The 18,119-nt window shown below is 45.9% G+C and overlaps 1 protein-coding gene and 1 long non-coding RNA gene across 5 annotated transcripts in view; one reads left to right on the top strand and one right to left on the bottom strand.

Annotated features, from left to right (window-relative positions):
* RSRC2 (arginine and serine rich coiled-coil 2) overlaps window positions 1-2,374 on the top strand; it is a 14,732-nt gene extending 12,358 nt beyond the window's left edge. For all 3 annotated transcript variants that reach the window (XM_083151346.1, XM_083151345.1, XM_083151347.1), the window contains 2 exons: window positions 749-838; window positions 1,483-2,374. In XM_083151346.1, the coding sequence (XP_083007472.1) occupies window positions 749-838; window positions 1,483-1,662 (270 nt within the window). In that variant the 3' untranslated portion in view covers window positions 1,663-2,374. The remainder of the gene's footprint in view (window positions 1-748; window positions 839-1,482) is intronic.
* The window catches only part of LOC146011229 (uncharacterized), a 25,947-nt gene extending 7,830 nt beyond the window's left edge, over window positions 1-18,117 (bottom strand). Inside the window, exons 1-2 of one of the 2 annotated variants that reach the window (XR_014444919.1) lie at window positions 18,076-18,108; window positions 17,361-17,534 (exon numbers count right to left, since the gene is read on the bottom strand). This is a non-coding gene — a long non-coding RNA (uncharacterized LOC146011229). Of the gene's footprint in view, window positions 1-17,360 lie in introns of both variants that reach the window. The other variant, XR_014444918.1, reaches the window with a different exon arrangement.
* Between the last annotated feature and the right edge of the window lie 2 nt (window positions 18,118-18,119).

Here is an 18,119-nt window from a genome sequence, read left to right as displayed (position 1 = left end):
GCATATGAAAACAATATTAGAATTATATTAACCCCTTACCGACGCAGCATGTTTTTGCCTTCCTGACAGAGCCCTTTTTTTTTCAAATCTGACATGTATCACTTAAGTGGGGATAACTTTTTTTTGCTTTTACTTATCCCAGTGATTTTGAGATTGTTTTCTCGTGACACATTGTACTTTAAATTAGTGGTAAATTTTGGTCGATACAGTTTTTTTTTTTTTTTGTGAAAAATACCAAAATGTCGTAAAAAAATTGAACATTTTGCTATTTGCAAAATGTAAAATTTTCTGCTTGTGAGACAAATAATCATACCACTCAAAATAGTTAATAACTAACATAGACCATATCTAAACTTTATTATTACATCATTATTTCAACTTTCTTTTATTTATTTTTTTGGACACTAGGGGGCAGCAGAGTCTAAATTTTACACATCACACAGTAAACGCTACTTTTGGCTGTTCACGTTTGAACAGCCAATCGCAGCGATCGCCCATGGCGGGGGGCATCGCTGCCCCCCCTGGGCAATGAGGGAAGATGTCTGCTGTCAGGGACAGCAGACATCGTCCCTCTGTCACCGCGTCTCTAGACGCGGTGACACTTTGAAGTCATGACGTACATTTACGTCATGTGTCGGGAAGTACATCCCGACCATGACGTAAATGTACGTCAAATGTCGGGAAGGGGTTAAAAGCAAAACATTGCTTTAGAAAAATCACTTATAAAAAAAATAAATTCTCATTTTAGGATAAATCTCAATCTGCAGAAATCTGGGAGAAACTAAATTTTGGGAATAAGGACCAAAACGTTAAATTTAGGAAACTCATGGGAATAAAGGTGAGTTGCGTTTTGTTTTTATGGCTGTTAGTGGCAGATTAGTGTTTACATTAATTTTAGCAAACTTGTTGACCTCCATAGTCTGCAACTTCAATTCATGGTGGACTTTGGAATCTTGTGTACTTTTAGCTAAGGATCCTCTGAACTTACTCTCAATTCCTTTTTCCAAATGTGGTTAGCATGCACACCCTATTATTTTTTTATTATTAATATCTTCATGTCAATTGTGCCTGCATTTTGGGATGTCTTACTTAGTCTGGTTGAGGTAACTTATGCTATCAGTTAATTGGTTAAATATTCTTGTTGGTTCCGCACAATAAAAAAAATAGTAAAGGACATAAAGGAGACCTGATTTACAGCAGTTTTTTTAGATTTGTACTGTGTGTAACTTGTGTAGTGCAGTCATTTTGCCGTATTTAATGCAAATTGTAAGCATAATATAACCAATAAAATGACTGGATAACTTTCTTCACTCCACCCCTATCACCTACGACCCTCCCAGGTACAATCTGTGCTTGGAGGAGATGGTAAGATCTGTTGACTTTAATATGGTAGCTGCAATCTGAGGACTGTAGCATGGGGAGGTACCATACATCCTAGTATAATGTGGTTATTCTTTTCCATGACCTATTTTCTTGTTTTAGAATGAGGAAGAAGCTGGAACTAGTGCATTAGATGCTGAAAGTTTCAGAACCCTAAAGCAGCAGGAAGAGGTTTTCAGAAACCTAGATGCTCAATATGAAATGGCAAGATCACAGACCCATACCCAAAGAGGCATGGGCTTGGGTTTTACATCATCAATGCGAGGAATGGACACAGTCTGAAAAATAAAGAAGCGGAGCATTCAGATCTACCACTTGGAACTTGTCAATACTTCATGTTCTGTAACCAAAAAGCTAGAGTTCTAGCTTGCATGGATGTTGCATTGACTTTAACTTATTAAAACAAAATCATATTGTAAATATATCAGTGATACTGGTGTTAGTGGTGTTATCAGATTATGTAAATTTCCATTAAAGACAATAGGAGCAGTTTTCATTTTTAAAATTTATATTTTGCCATCTAAATGAGCACCTATCATAGAGATGTGTTCATCAATATTCTCTGTCCTGTCGCACCTAATTAAGCAGGCCTGATGATATCCTTGCTAAACCTTGTTACATTTGCCACAAACAAAGTTGCTCCAGTATCGAATGTTAATAAAATGTTTATTAATGTGTTTTAGGTAAGCTTACGTTTTTGTTTTGATTTCTTGTCAAATAGCACATAAATGTTTTGAATATACTTTTGTTCTAAACACTGTTAACTTAGAGAAAAAACAAACCTTCATATCAGTTGTGGTCTTTTTATAAAAAACTACATCCTTTATAACCTCATATTTGTGAGAACGTTAATTTGGTTAAGTTAACAAATCTGGTTGGCTGAGGTGCATTGTCAGTAATTGTACATGGTTATTGTCCATGCATTCTATTGCTTGTATATTTGACTCTGAGTTAAAAGAACAGAGTGTTGTAGAATAAACAAACCTAACTATAATGTTTCCACATTTGTTCTTTCTTAACACTAACACAGCAGGTACAAATTGCACACACTCATTATAAAATAGATATTTTTTATCATACTCATGGTGGACGGTGGGTGGAGCTACCAGCTACGGGCACCAAGGAGATTTGATTTCTTTGCGTGCAGCCCAGGCTGCTCCTCCACGCCCCCTACAGGCTTCCGTGTTTTCCTGGTGCCCTTAGGCACAGGTTATCCAAGGATAGGGCTCTGTGCCCTAGATCGTTTTTAAAGTTTATTTCTTTCTTTTCTGGGGTAAGCGCCATTGCAGCACTGGAAAGAGCGGCACATGTCGCCGGGGGAGGGGTGCATTCCCTGGCGGGAGGCACCCGGTTATCTCCGTACGGTCACTAGAACACCAGAGTTGTTGTACTGAGTAGCGCCATCTTAGATGGCGTAGGGCACTGGTGTTTCCAAGAGGAGGCGGGGTAGATCCTCAGCTTCCCGCCTCTATTACAGAGACTCCAGTCACACTTCCCACTCTGGGCTCTGCTTCTCCTCACCAACGCACCATTACAGACAGGCATCACTGCAGGGAGAAGTGCTCCCAGATTCCTGCTCCTCTACACGCTATAGGACCAGGTTTTTCCTCTCTCCGCTCTGATCCAACACTATTTTAGTGCTGGTACAGGGTCTGTGTGTGTGCGGTTTTCTTCCTTTCCCTTTCTGCTCATTGGCTGTCAATGGATCGTGGGGTCTCTTTATACCTTTTCTATATTTCCATAATATAGCGGGTACATTGTCAGGATTGTTATTTTGCTGTGTTGTAACTTATTAGCATGTCAAAAAAAGGGAAGGCCTCTGCAAGACCCTCATAGGGTACAGCCCCAAGCTGCACGCTTATACCTGTGATAATTGTAAAGAGAATTTATTTTCTGAGGCACATGATTGCCCAGGTCTGTGTGACTGCTGCTCTGCAGATTATTCACCCAATGCAGGTCCATCAGACCCTATCGAGCCAGCAGAGCCAGAATGGGCCCTATCTTTCTCATCTGAAATGAGGGACCTAGCCTCCCAGTTAGCTGCAGCCAGGGCTCCCACAAAACCCCGATCCGGCCGCAGTACGTGCAACACACTCTGCGAGTCAAGCAACCCCTGAGACAGAACCTGCTTGGGTACAGGGCTTGTCCTCCTCTGTGCAGAGGTTGGTACAAGTGTCCAGCTTCCTTCAGTCTATATTAAGGGCACCATCTAGATGCAGGGCCCTCCCTTCACTTCTGTCACACAAGTCAGAGGGATCTGACTGTGACGTGTTAGAAGAGGAGGGTGTAATTGATACTGATGAGAAAGAGGTTGAGGAGCCAGAATCTTTTAAAGAAGACCACGTGACACAATAACGAGTTGATGCACTTTATTAAAGCTCTTCATTCCTCTTGAAAAAAGAGGATTAGTCTGCAGTCTCTGATGCTCCTGTGTTCAAAAAGAAGAAAAGGAGCTAGCTATTTTTCCCTCTAACATAAATCTAGAGGAAATATTTTCAGAGGCATGGGCTCACCCTAACAAAGTTTTTGGTATCCAACCGTCTTATGTATTTTTTACCTTTAAGCACTGCGGATCGGCACAAATAAAAACCTAGAATTTAACCACATAAAAACAACTTGGCCCATCTAGTCTACCCCTTTTTTAAACATGTTACCTCAAACCATATTTGATCCTTATTTTTTTGGGTACTCTTTACTTAGAACGGCGCCCACGATTTTGATCGTGGGCATCGTTAGTAAAAAATCTCGGGCATTGAATGCACTAAAAAATCGGGTGCAATGCGACCGACGAGATGCCCGCGATTTCCCATAGGGAACAATGTTAAATGTCTCAATTGACCCAATTTTCCTGTTCAATGCCTCAATTGACCCGATTTTTCCATAGGAAACAATGTTAAATGGGCCACAGAGGCCAAATAGGCACCCTGAAGTGTATAATGGGCACCCGAATTGTTAACGCCACCCCACGATCAACGTCAACCCGAAGCGTGGCGAGCCCGCGAGGGGCGGCGGTACGCGTCCTACGACCTTTTCATACCCCCCACTATCCACGTCGGCGTGGAGTTGAGAATAGAAAGTGTGGCGAGCGCAGCGAGGCGAGCGGACACGGACAGCTGTGAAGCCCGCGAGGGGACGCGGATACCTGTGAAGGTATCCGCGTTCCCTCGCGGCGCTCGCCACGCTTCGGGCTCGGTGGCTCGCTGCGCTCGCCACACTTTCTATTCTCAACTCCACGCTGACGTGGATAGTGGGGGTATGAAAAGGTCGTAGGACGCGTACCGCCGCCCCTCGCGGGCTCGCTGCGCTCGCCACGCTTCGGGTTGATCGTGGGGTGGCGTTAACAATTCGGGTGGCCATTATACACTTCAGGGTGCCTATTTGGCCTCTGTGGCCCATTTAACATTGTTTCCTATGGAAAAATTGGGTCAATTGAGGCATTGAACAGGAAAATCGGGTCAATTGAGACATTTAACATTGTTCCCTATGGGAAATCTCGGGCATCTCGTCGGTCGCATCGCACCCGATTTTTTAGTGCATTCAATGCCCGAGATGGCCATGATGGGCGCCCTTCTAAGTAAAGAGTACCTTTTTTGTAAGGATATTAATATGCCTATCCCAAGCATGTTTAAATTGTTCTACTATATTTGCATCTACCACCTCTGATGGGAGGCTAAATGGGAAAACTCTGCAGTTGGATGCTTATGTGGCAAGCTTAGTTAAAACTACTACCCTGTCCATTCCTACAGTGGCTTTCTTTAAGGATCCCACAGACAGGAAATTGGAACACTGTCTAAAGACTATCTTTACTAATGCAGGTGCACGGCCGGCCTTGACCTCAGCATGAGTAGCAAAGGCTATTGGCTCCTGAGTGGACAAGTTACAGGACTTAATAACATCTTTACGCTCAGAACTATTGTTTTGATAAGAGAGGCATCCACATATTTGGAAGAGGCAGCTTTAGACTGCATCCCTCACATCAAAGATATCTGCATCCTTAGGTAAATTTTTGGGCCAAAGGTCCAACCCCCTCCCAGGAGAGGCTCTAGCTCCCATGGTAGGCAAGCCTAGCTGGGTCATTGCCAGGCTCCTTAACAGCCTAAAAAACCCACAGCATGAAGGCACCTCGGGTGGGCGGTCACCTCCTGCAGTTTGCCTAAAGGCACTGGAACTGGGAGACTTTAACGTCACTCGACATCAGAGACTTGCATCTCCACATACCATCTGGAAGGATTGTCAACACTTCCTTTGGTTTGTGGTCCAGGACTCCCACTGGATTCAGTATTAAATCTCGGCGGTCAGGATCCCGGCGTTCGAAATCCCGAGAAGGGGGGGACGTGGATCCCGCTGCTCGCTATGCTCGGCACGCTAAATTATTCTCCCACGGAGGGAGAAAGTGTTGGGATTTCGGCGTCTGGATTTTGAACACCGGGATCCTGACCGCCGGGATTTACACTGCATCCCCTCCCACTATCTGTTCATGACTGCCGTTTGGACTATCCACAGCCCTGAGGGTTTTCACCAAGATTATGGCAGTGGCATTGCGGGCTCAGGGGGTTTGCCTGTTGCAGTATCTAGAAGACCTCTTGATCCTGGCACAGTCTCTAGAGGTTCTCTAGATTCACCTCCAACTCACAATAGATCTGCTTCAGTCACACAGCTGTCTGATCAATTGGAAGAAGTCCAGCATAATTCCGTCACAGATGATCCATCTGGGAGCACATCTCGACTCTGCGAGTTTATTTGCCAGAGGACAAAAAGAACAGACTGCTAGAGTAGAGATCTCTTCCTATAAATCGAATCCTATCACATTTGTGGTAGTAAATACATAAACAAAGATGCAATGTACTATTAAATTAATAGTTTAATTCTAACTCAAAAAAATGTACAAATAAACAATACCACAAATTATACAAAATGAATAAAATAATCATACACCAACTTATATAAAATGCAGTGGAGCTCAGTCCTGGGTTAAGGAGAAATGGAATCAGCCCCCTGGTTATTGTTAGTGCTTTGGTTATAAATCAGACCATAAGAGAAATGTCTCCATGTGAGCTGTTTAGTGCATTAAGCTAGTATTTGCAAAGAAGAACAGTCTTCATTGGATTAGTAGTTAGTCATATGTTAGTAATTTCATGCAGCACCAAAATGTACAGTAAAGCAGGAAAATATTTGTTTATCAGTAATATGATATTTACCACAATGGTTGTCCTTGTTGGCTTTTTAAAGAAGCATGTTTATGGACAGTCAGGTGGCCACCTGGATAAAAATATGGATATACAGTATACGGTCTCCAGCCTGGTTAGCACTTCCAGTATTCGCTTTTCAAGGTCCACAAGTAGGGAGGCACTGCTTGTCCACAGGAGCACTGGTACCAGAAAAACAAAGGATTGTACTTACACATTTCTCCACCTAATAACCATCAGTGGCTTCTGGAAGCTCAAGAGATCCAGAGGTGTTTCTGGTTGACGCTCTGTCCGCCCCTTGGCCGTTCTCTGATTTACGCGTTTCCCCCAGTTGCCCTCCTCCCACGTCTGCTTCCGGGAATCAGCGGTGATCATTCTCTTGGCACCATCCTGGCCGCGCAGAGCCTGGTTCACAGACCTGATCACCATGTCGGCTTCCGTTGGGACAAGACCTGTCTGCATCCCGATATTCCCAAGTTGGCTTTGCCGGCATGGCTCTTGAGACGGAGGTCCTAAGAGCCAACGGTTTCTCACCAAGGGAGGTCCAAACTATGATCGCCGCAAGAAAGCCCTCTTCTTCCCATGTCTATCATAGAGTATGGCACTCCTTTTACGCTTGGTGTGCTCGTAGAGGAGTGGCACCTCGGGAGTTCCGTCTCTCTAGGGTATTGGCTTTCCTACAATCAGGCCTAGACTTAGGTTTGCGTTTGGCATCACTTACGACAGGCATGTCCAAACTATGGCCCTCCAGCTGTTGTGAAACTACAAGTCCCATCATGCAAAAAATATGGCAAGGCATGCTGGGATCTGTAGTTTCACAACAGCTGGAGGGCCACAGTTTGGACATGCCTGACAAGGTATAAGTGTCGGAGCTTTCTGTCCTTTTTCAGAGGCGCCTCGCTGGAAGAATGGCGATCCAAACTTTCCTACAAGGAGTACTTCATATGGTTGTATATGAAGTACTTCTTGTAGGAAAGTTTGGATCGCCATTCTTCCAGCGAGGCGCCTCTGAAAAAGGACAGAAAGCTCCGACACTTATACCTTGTCAGGCATGTCCAAACTGTGGCCCTCCAGCCCAGTTCAGCCTTGGGACCTGACTCTTGTATTGTTGGCTCTCCAACGGTCTCCCTTTGAGCCCCTGAATGAAGTGAATCTCAAATGGCTCTCCTGGAAGACTCTATTTTTGCTGGCAATTGCTGCTGCCCATCAGGTGTCGGAATTGTCAGCACAGTCTCATGTTTCCCCCTATCTAATTTTTCATCCAGATAGGGCTGTTCTTCGTTCCCTTAGGGAGTTCCTTCCTGAAGTTGTTTCCCAATTTCACTTAAATCAGGATATTGTTGTTCCTGAATTTTCTCCTTCAGAGGATTCTTCAGAACTCTGGGGCAGATTTATTTAGCTCGGTGAAGTGCTAAAGTGTCTGGTTTTTATCACTGGCCAATCAGTACCAATTGGCCGGAATCAAAGCAGACCTTAGCCCGCTGGCTGCGTCTAACCATTAAGCAGGCATATTTGTCCTCAAATACGCTGGTCCCTCTATCTATTAGGGCTCATTCCTCTCGCTCAGTTGGATTCAGTTGGGCGGCTCGCCAGGGTGCGTCTGCAGAGCAGATGTGTTGGGCAGCCACATGGTCCTCGTCACACACTTTTCTAAAATGTTATCAGTTCGCCAGAGCAGATTCTGGTTTTGGCTGCCATGTCATCAGTGCAGATCAGGTGCGTCCCCTTCCATGAAGGGACAGTTTTTTGACATCCCAATGTCCACCATGAGTATGATAAAAAAAATTGGATTTTGGTCCTACCTGTAAAATCCTTTTTTCTGAATCCATGGTGGACACTGGGCGCCCACCCTCATGCACTGCGCTGACAATGAGGCAGGGTTTTCCTTCTAAACCCTGTTTTCTTCCCTCTGGTTGTATGGTTTTCTCTCTTTCTCTTCCTGTTGGGCTAGCTGTTGAAGAAACTGAAGCCTGTAGAGGACGCGGAGGAGGAGGAGCCTGGGTTGCACTCAAATAAATCGAATCTCCTTGGTGCCTGTAACTGGTAGCTACACCCACTGTCCTAGTGTTCACCATGGATTCAGAAACAAAGGATTTTACAGTTAGGACCAAAATCCCATTTTTAGATTTTTAGTGAGTTCTGTGTACTAGACACTTAACACTATTCATAGTTTTATTATTGTGAAACAGATGGGTTTTCAATGCATACGAATGTGCAGAAAGCTGAGTAATTTGGAATTCAATATCTGCATTTATTCATTGAGTGATCTAATCGGTTTATTATTTTGGTATGGTTTGCACTCTGGCCCTTATTCAGATCTGATCGCAGTACAAATTTGTTCTCAAAATGGGCAAAACCATGTGCACTGCAGGTGGGGCAGATGTAACATGTATAGAGAGAGTTAGAGTTGTCCGAGTTATTTTGTTTCTGTGCAAGGGAAATACTGGCTGCTTTATTTTTACACTGCAATTTAGATTTCAGTTTCAACACACCCCACCCAAATGTAACTCTCTCTGCATATGTTACATCTGCCCCACCTGCAGTGCACATGGTTTTGCCCATTTTGAGAACACATTTGTACTGCAATCAGATCTGAATAAGGGCCTCTGTGTAGTGAATGTTAATTTATACTGCTTTTCCACTCAAGTTCCAGGTCCAACTTGAGACTTGAAACAGTTGCAAACCGGTAAAGACCTGAGACATACCCCTCTTCCACTGTATCACTGATCTGGGTTCACACTGCACAAGGCTGTAGCTCTGGTACTTGGAGATATCCGCTCTTCCCGTGCTGGAACGCATGTGAATCATAAAGATGGAGCCACGCTCATCAAGCGTGCCTAGGCGAAAGTTTTGGCGCATCCCTTTAATAGCGCGCTCAGATGCACTAAGGTGCTTTGAAGCACGCCATACAATCCAGCGGCAGATTGATATACATTACAGTAAAGATGGAGCTGTGCCCGTCACTGAGAATGGGACAGGCTTGCATTTGAGACGCTGGTGCATCTTATTCTCGGTGAAAGGCACTGTTAATCCATCTGTACAGTACAGTACAATACAAGCTCGGGCAAATGGGCCGTGGTCAGGTGGAGCATCCGGGACCCCTATGCAAATTATTTCATAAACATAACTTCCTACAGTTTTCTTAGCCTATGCAGTATACAGTAAGCATAACTGATGAGATCACTCTGTACATAGACTCATGAGCACAGTTTGCTGTCACCAGGTGTCGTAGGCTAGTGGATAAGTGTGCCCCTCTCCATGCTCGGAGAACCGGGTTTGATTCTCTAAATGACAATGGTTTGTTTTTTCCTTTCTGTTTTTAGTCTAGCATTCATACAGTTATACATACTACTTAACTGTGTGTTAAATATAATTTTTTTGGTACTCTTCACCTAGCACGGCGCCCACGATGCCCGCGATTTCCCATAGGGATCAATGTTAAAAGTGTGATTGGATGCGATTTTACTGTTCAATGCCTCAATGCCCGCGATTTTTCCATAGGAAACAATGTTAAATGGGCCACAGAGCCCTAATAGTCCCCCTGAAGTCTTAAATGGCCCCCACAATTGTTAACGCCACCCCACGATCAACGTGAACCCGAAGTGTGGCGAGCGCAACGAGCCCGCGAGGGGCGGCGGAACGCGTCCTCCGACCTTTTCATACCCCCACTATCCACGTTGGCGTGGAGTTGAGAATAGAATAGTGTGGCGAGCCACCGAGCCCGAAGCGTGGCGAGCGGACGCGGATACCTGTGAAGCCCGCGAAGGGACGCGTTTACCTGTGAAGGTATCCGCTCGCCACACTATTCTATTCTCAACTCCACGCCGACGTGGATAGTGGGTGTATGAAAAGGTCGGAGGACGCGTACCGCCGCCCCTCGCGGGCTCGCTGCGCTCACCACGCTTCGGGTTCACGTTGATCGTGGGGTGGCGTTAACAATTGTGGGGGCCATTTCAGACTTCAGGGGGACTATTTGGGCTCTGTGGCCCATTTAACATTGTTTCCTATGGAAAAATCGCGGCCATTGAGGCATTGAACAGTAAAATCGCGTCCAATCACACTTTTAACATTGTTCCCTATGGGAAATCGCGGGCATCGCGTCGCACCCGTTTTTTAGTGCATTTGATGCCCGCGATGGGCGCCGTGCTAGGTAAAGAGTACCATTTTTTTTCTCAGAAAATGCTATTGCATAGGATACGCATGTACTGTATATGGGCACTTATGTACGTGTGCCTTATTAGGCTATTTAAAACACATAGGTGCTATTCCATAGTGAGCATACATTCACCATACTGTCCGTAGCAGGCCAGACTCGTTCGCCGAGCGGGTTAACAAAATGGCTATTGAGCATGAACCTGGGCTTCGTGGAATCTATGCAGTGTCCCATGGCATAGGTTTCTCTTTCAATGGTCCTGGTGACACAGCTCAACACTGGGATGTAGGAGGGTCCGAAGGAGCCAGGCACCTATCCTAAAGCTTTAGAGGGTAGGCTCCTCCCCTACTGCATCCCTGGACTCTTCAGTTCGTGTTAGGTGCCCACTGGAGTGGGTGCTATTCTAAAGGGCTGCAGGAGCAGCCGAAGAATTAGAGTAGTTAGGGAATTTTTATTGTTTTATTAACTTTCACCCTAGCTAGGTAGGCACAGTGTGAGGATTCTCATAGTGAATCCTCACACTGCTAGCGCGTCCTGTCAGCTCACTGTGCACAGGGGAGACGCTGTCTGGTCTCCCTGTGCAGCGCTTACAGTCTCTTCTAAGAGGCTGCCTGGGCTCCGGAGTACCCTGAAACCGGCTCCACATTTAGGTGGGGATCATGGGGGACAGGCGCTCCGTGATGGCGGCGGCCATTTTATGCGGAGTTTACACGCTGAGCTCCTATATGAGAGGACAGCAGCGTTGTGACAGGCATGTTCCAAGTGATCCCCAGTCAAGGGGGAGACACTGGAACTAGGAAATCCTAACTAAGGAGCGGCTGGCTGGGGGTGGTTGGCGCCAAAAGGTCACGGACCCCGCAGCAGCAGGGACTTGTGGTCTCTTCCTTCACTCTGACTTTGGCGCCTTTCAGAACGCTTGCAGCGGAGCTGAGCTGGCTTACTGATCCTGGCAGAGTGACTTGGATTTCCTGGGCATCGCTTCCCCGCAGTTGAAACCAACAGACAGCTAAGTGACTGGGTGCATTGCCTCTGTATAAACGCTTGTACATTGTTTGCACTGTGTATACTGATAGATATACATTTATCACTTACATCATGTCTGAGCATCAGGCTGTGGTTTTGGGGGAGGGAGCCCTTAGTGCACTGAGCGCGTGCAATGTTTGCACACAAAAGTTTGTCCCTGAGCAGATGGCCAAAGGGGGCTTATGTATTACTTGCGCTGATGTGAGACCCATGGGCAGTGAACCCCATAGGGCAGAGCAGATGGAACCTGCGTGGGCCAGGGCCCTAGGCAGGTCAGTAAACGCTTTGGTGCAGCTTTTGGACAGGCAGAGTGATGGGCTGGTAGAATCACAGAGACCTATGCCATCATCTCAGCAGTCGTCTGGCTCCTTGCCTCTTACCCAGGCAGATCCTGCGCTGATTCAGGTGATGCAGGATACTGCTAAGGGGATCAACAGGTTCAGTGAAATGCTGGACAAAATGGATGATGTTGCAGGGACCCCTAGAAGGTCTTATGCTATGCCTACTGTGGTAGATGAGGAGGAGGGAGAGTATACTGACATCCCCTGGGATCAGGGTGATGATTTGGAAGAGACCTCTGCTGCTGGTATAGAGGATCTCATTGTAGCTGTGAAGCAGGCTTTAAAGCTGTCTGTGGAGGATAAGACTCCTGTTAAAGGTGTTTTTAAGCGACAGCGGAAGGAGGCTGTTACTTTTCCTTCAGATGAGGGGTTACAGGAATTGTTAGAAGGGGCTTGGAAAACTCCTGATAAGAGGCTACAGATGCCTAAGCGATTCCTTAGTCTGTACCCCATGCCAGAGTCTCATGCGGAGCTCTGGGAAAAGGTCCCAGTTGTGGACGCTTCAGTGGCACGTTTGTCCAAGGCTACTGTATTACCAGTACAGGGCGGTGCAGCTTTCAAAGATTCTGTGGATAAAAAGCTGGAGGGTAACCTCAAGGCTATCTTTGAAGGGGTGGGGTTTACCTTACGGCCCCTTATTGCTTCAGCCTGGGTCTCTAAGGCCATGATAGAGTGGGCTGGTGATTTATGCACCATGCTGCAGGCTGATACTGGTGCGTTACTGCTTGCAGAAAAGATTAAGGCTGCTGCAGAATATGCAGTGGAAGCAGAGGAGGAAGCTATTAAAATGGCGACCAGAGTGTACACAGTCTCCATTAATGCCAGGAGAGTGCTTTGGCTTAAAGCCTGGGAAGCAGACAATGAGTCCAAGAAGGCTTTGGAAACATTAGCCTTCAAAGGAAAGGTACTCTTTGGTACTGAATTAGAGGAGATTATAAAACAGGCCACGGGCGGCAAAAGTACATGTCTGCCGGCCTCCTCAGCAAAACAGACGTCCAGATTTTCTGCCTTTAGGCCGTCCTTTCGGCCCTCCCCTAGAGGTGGTGCGTCCTTTCGAGGACAGTCTTTCAGGGGAACGTTTCAGTCCTCTAGAGGAAAGACACAAAAGTCCAAATTTGGCTCTTTTCACAAGAAGCCTGCCGCAAAAGGAGAGGACAAACCCTCCGCATGACTGTCAGGGGATATGCCCGACAGTGATAAAAGTGGGGGGGCGTCTCACACTCTTCAGGGACGCTTGGGCTTCTCTAGGCCAGGATGCCTGGGTGTTAGATATTATAACACAGGGTTACAAAATCCCTTTCAGAGGGCCGCCTCCGAAGAGGTTCATCCCCACATCCTTGCCAAAGCTGGCGCTTCTTCGCACAGCTCTTATGAGAGCGGCTCATTCCCTGTTGGAAAAAGGGGTGGTTACTCCAGTCCCCAGGGCAGAGTGGAAAAAAGGCTTTTACTCCACGCTGTTCCTGGTGCCCAAACCAGACGGGTCTTTCAGACCAATACTAAATTTGAAATCCCTAAATGTTCATCTTTGGATAGACCACTTCAAAATGGAGTCCTTACGGTCAGTACTCCTGAGTCTGGACCAGGGGGAATTTTTGGCGTCCATGGATGTCCAGGACGCATATCTGCACGTTCCTATACACCCGGAACATCAGACCTTGCTGAGGTTTGCCATAGGAGACCTGCATTTGCAATTCCGGGCGTTACCCTTTGGGCTAGCAACCACGCCAAGGGTATTCACAAAGATAATGTCAGTAATGGCGGCGGGGCTGAGGCTCAGGGGAATCACAGTAATACCCTATTTGGACGATCTCCTGTTCAAAGCAGAGTCAGCTGCCATGCTTCAGAGGCACTTGACAGAGGCCATCAGGTTTTTGCAGGCTCACGGCTGGATTTTAAATTTGCAAAAATCTCAGTTAGTACCATCACAGAGGCTCCAATTCTTGGGAGTCATACTGGATACCCATCTACATCGGGTATTTCTCCCGGAGGAAAAGGCCAGGGACCTGGTCACCTTAGTCCACGAGATTCTCAGGGCTCGGAGCATTTCGGTTTGGAGGTGCCTCAAGCTCCTGGGAAAGATGGTGGCATCATTCGAGACGCTTCAATTTGCCAGGTTCCACTCTCGGAAGTTCCAATGGAACATTTTGTCAGCATGGTCAGGAAACACTCTGACCATGAAGTCCGAGATGATAGTGCTGTCTTCGGACGCTCGAGACTCCTTGAAATGGTGGACAGAAGTAGACTCTCTTAAGTGGGGTCGGTCATTACAGACCTGGGACTGGTTGGTAGTAACTACCGATGCCAGCCTCAGGGGATGGGGAGCAGTAGTCCTGGATCTCAGGCTACAGGGCCTGTGGACGGCAGAGGAATCAGCGTTACCAATCAACATCTTGGAGCTGAGAGCTGTCTGGAAAGTGATTTCCTTGGCAGAAGACAGATTAAGGAACCTCCCTTTGAGGATTCAGACCGACAATGCCACAGCTGTGGCGTATCTGAATCACCAGGGAGGTACGCGCAGCAAATTGGCCATGTGGGAGGTCTCCAGAATCTTCCTATGGGCGGAACAGAGTGTTCCAGCTGTATCGGCTATTTTCATTCAAGGAGTAGAGAATATAGAAGCCGACTTCCTGAGCAGGGAGGAGCTCAAGGAAGGGGAATGGAGCCTACACCCGCAGGTGTTTCAACAGATCACTTGGAAATGGGGAACCCCGGATGTGGACCTGATGGCATCCAGGTTTAATCATCAGGTGCCCAGGTTCTATTCCAGAATGAGGGATCCACTAGCGGAGGCAGTGGATGCCATGACTTCTCAATGGCAGGGGGATCTTCTTTATGCATTTCCTCCAGTACCAATGTTAGCAAGGCTTTTGAAAAGAATACAGGACCAGAAGGTTCCGGTGATTCTGGTGGCCCCAGATTGGCCAAGGAGGTCCTGGTACTCCAGGCTTCAGAGGTTGTCTGTGGACTCGTGGCGTCTGCCTCTGAGACCAGATCTGCTAAGACAGGGCCCATTCAATCACCTGGATTCCGATCGATTGATTTTGACGGCCTGGCTATTGAAGCCGCCATTTTGAAAAGAAAAGGATTTTCTGAGGCAGTAGTACAGACTATGATTAAAGCCAGGAAGCCGGTATCCTCGGCAAATTATTATAGAGTCTGGAAAACGTACATCAGATGGTGTGAGAGGCGAAAGGCTCACACATCTCACTTCAAGTTAGCAAGAATGTTGGAGTTCTTACAAGATGGTTTTTCATCAGGCCTAAGCCTTCAATCATTGAAGGTACAGATTTCGGCCTTGTCCATCTATTTCCAAAAAAGGATAGCCATTTTGCCAGAGATTCAAACCTTTTTACAAGGGGTATCTAGATTGAAACCCCCTTACAAGCAACCAGTAGCGCCTTGGGACCTGTCACTGGTTTTGGATTGCCTTCAGAAGGCACCTTTTGAACCTTTAAGGTCGGCGGACTTTAAGTTTCTCACGTGGAAGCTAGTGTTTTTGTTAGCAGTAGCATCTGCTAAAAGAGTATCAGAGTTGGGAGCCTTGTCATGTAAATCTCCCTTCTTAATTTTTCATGATGACAGGGCTGTTCTGAGAACAGTGCCTCAATTTTTACCGAAGGTAGTCTCTGCCTTTCATTTAAATCAGGAGATAGTTCTACCTGTGTTTCAACCCTCAGAGGGTTCTAAGAAAAGGGACAAGTTGAAGACTTTGGATGTTGTGCGTGCCTTACGCAAATATGTGGACAGAGTGAAGAGTGTCAGAAAGACTGACTCATTGTTGGTATTGTATGACGTACATAAAATTGGTTGGCCTGCATCTAAGCAGACTATTGCTAGGTGGTTGCGATCTGTGATAGCTTTTGCATACACCAAAGCGGGTAGGCCTGTACCGGCCAGAATTAATGCGCATACCACCAGGTCTGTTGCCACCTCTTGGGCGGTTCGACATGGGGCCACAGCTGAGCAGGTTTGCAGAGCTGCCACTTGGTCATCTGTTCACACATTTGCCAAATTCTATAGATTCCATGAGTTCGCGTCGGAGGACGCATCATCTGGGCGAGCAGTGCTGAGAGCTGCAGACCTGAGCGTACCCTCCCAAAGGACCGGCTCTGGAACGTCCCAGTGTTGAGCTGTGTCACCAGGACCATTGAAAGAGAAAAAGGGATTTTTGTAAGAACTTACCGTTCAAATCCCTTTCTCTGATATGGTCCTGGTGACACAGCGATCCCTCCCTTACGCTCAGTAAGTATGCCAGAATTTTCATGATGTTCATGTTAAAATGGTTAAAAGTTAACAGTTACTGTTATAAGATGTGCATTTAATATGTGCAGGCGTTTGTACTGAGTTAATGTATTCCAGTGGCTTTGAAAGATTGAACTAAAGAGTCCAGGGATGCAGTAGGGGAGGAGCCTACCCTCTAAAGCTTTAGGATAGGTGCCTGGCTCCTTCGGACCCTCCTACATCCCAGTGTTGAGCTGTGTCACCAGGACCATATCAGAGAAAGGGATTCGAACGGTAAGTTCTTACAAAAATCCCTTTTTTACATGTCTAATGGTAATGCTGAAGGTGCATCTCATTAGGCTAGTTAAAACACACAGGGGCTGCTGACAAAGGCAGGTAAGAGGTACTTCTGGGGGCAATGTGTAAGGGACTTTACGGTATGTGGCATAATGGGCCTTATTCTAGTTCACTCTGTCAAAATTCTTCTTAGCTGGACAAAACCATGTGCATTGCAGGGGGGCAGATGTAAAATGTGCATAGAGAATGAGATTTGGGTGAGTTATTTTGTTTCTGTGCAGGGTAAATACTGTCTGCTTTATTTTTACACTGCAATATACAGTAGATCTCACTTTGAAGTAAAACCCCACCCAAATCTAATTCTCTCTGCACATGTTACATCTGCCCCACCTGCAGTGCACATGGTTTTGTCCATCTAAGAAGGATTTTATTAGAAAGAGTGAACTAGAATAACCCCCAATGTGACACGGGCATGAATCAGTAACAAATATATATTGCCCCAGGATCTGACAAATCCTTTCGGCAGTCATGGCAATCTCTGGATCCAATCTGATGTGTACAGGACCGCGCATCGCATTGAATCCGCAGGTAAAACACATACGATATGGCACTTTTAACACAATTTATCAGCCCGATACTACCAAGATTTAGGACCAAAGGGTGCCAATCTGAGTGGTAGACATTTGGTCCGGACCTTATTTATTTATTTATTTATTAACAGTTTCTTATATAGCGCATACATATTCCGCAGCACTGTACCTTATTGGATGTTGCACTATTATCGGTGATTGCGAAGAGGCCCCCATAACAGTTCTAGCTTCCTGGTCCAAAAATGAAGGTCCACCAATGGAGTGACAGCCGATATAACTCAGATATCTTAGGTGCTTTCTCCTTTTTTACAACTTCCGGATACTTAATAATTGTAGATATTCCCTAAAAAAATGTCAGTTTATAGGGAATATGCTGCACATATTTAATGTTAAATAGGTGCCATAGTACGAAGTATACATTGGGCATAATTCAGCATGGATTGCTAATTAGAGAATTTGCAAATTGAGCGATTAACATACTTGCACGATCTTAAATAGCGAGTACATCGCAATCCAGTTGCAGTGTGACTGACAGGAAGCCAGCGTTTGGTTTCGGAAACGTGACGTTTTCTGTGTGTGTTTGGAAAACAAAAGCAGGCGTTTATAAGGTGGGTCTTTGACGTGACCAATGATCACTTCCAGCCAGTGTCAGTCACAGATTAGTTGATTAGTGCCTCAGACTTTCTTACATTTTCTCAGACGGCAGATATTATTTTGGAATTGTCGATGGATTTGTGAATGCATGGCGGTTAGCGATGCATTGGCATAATATTTTTTTTTCATTAGTGTTTTTTTTTTTTTTCATTCAGACTGTGCTGCCGCTTTCTGATCGCAGTTCAATGCAAACTCTCTGATTAGCAGTTCATGTTGAATTAGGTTCTTACTTCAAATGAGGCAGATCTCCACGTCCATACTTGGTTAATACACC

Source organism: Crinia signifera, chromosome 1 (genome assembly GCF_055691185.1).
Source record: "Crinia signifera chromosome 1, ASM5569118v1, whole genome shotgun sequence".
In the NCBI taxonomy this organism is placed as follows: domain Eukaryota; kingdom Metazoa; phylum Chordata; class Amphibia; order Anura; family Myobatrachidae; genus Crinia; species Crinia signifera.
This window is presented reverse-complemented; position numbering and strand designations above follow the sequence as displayed.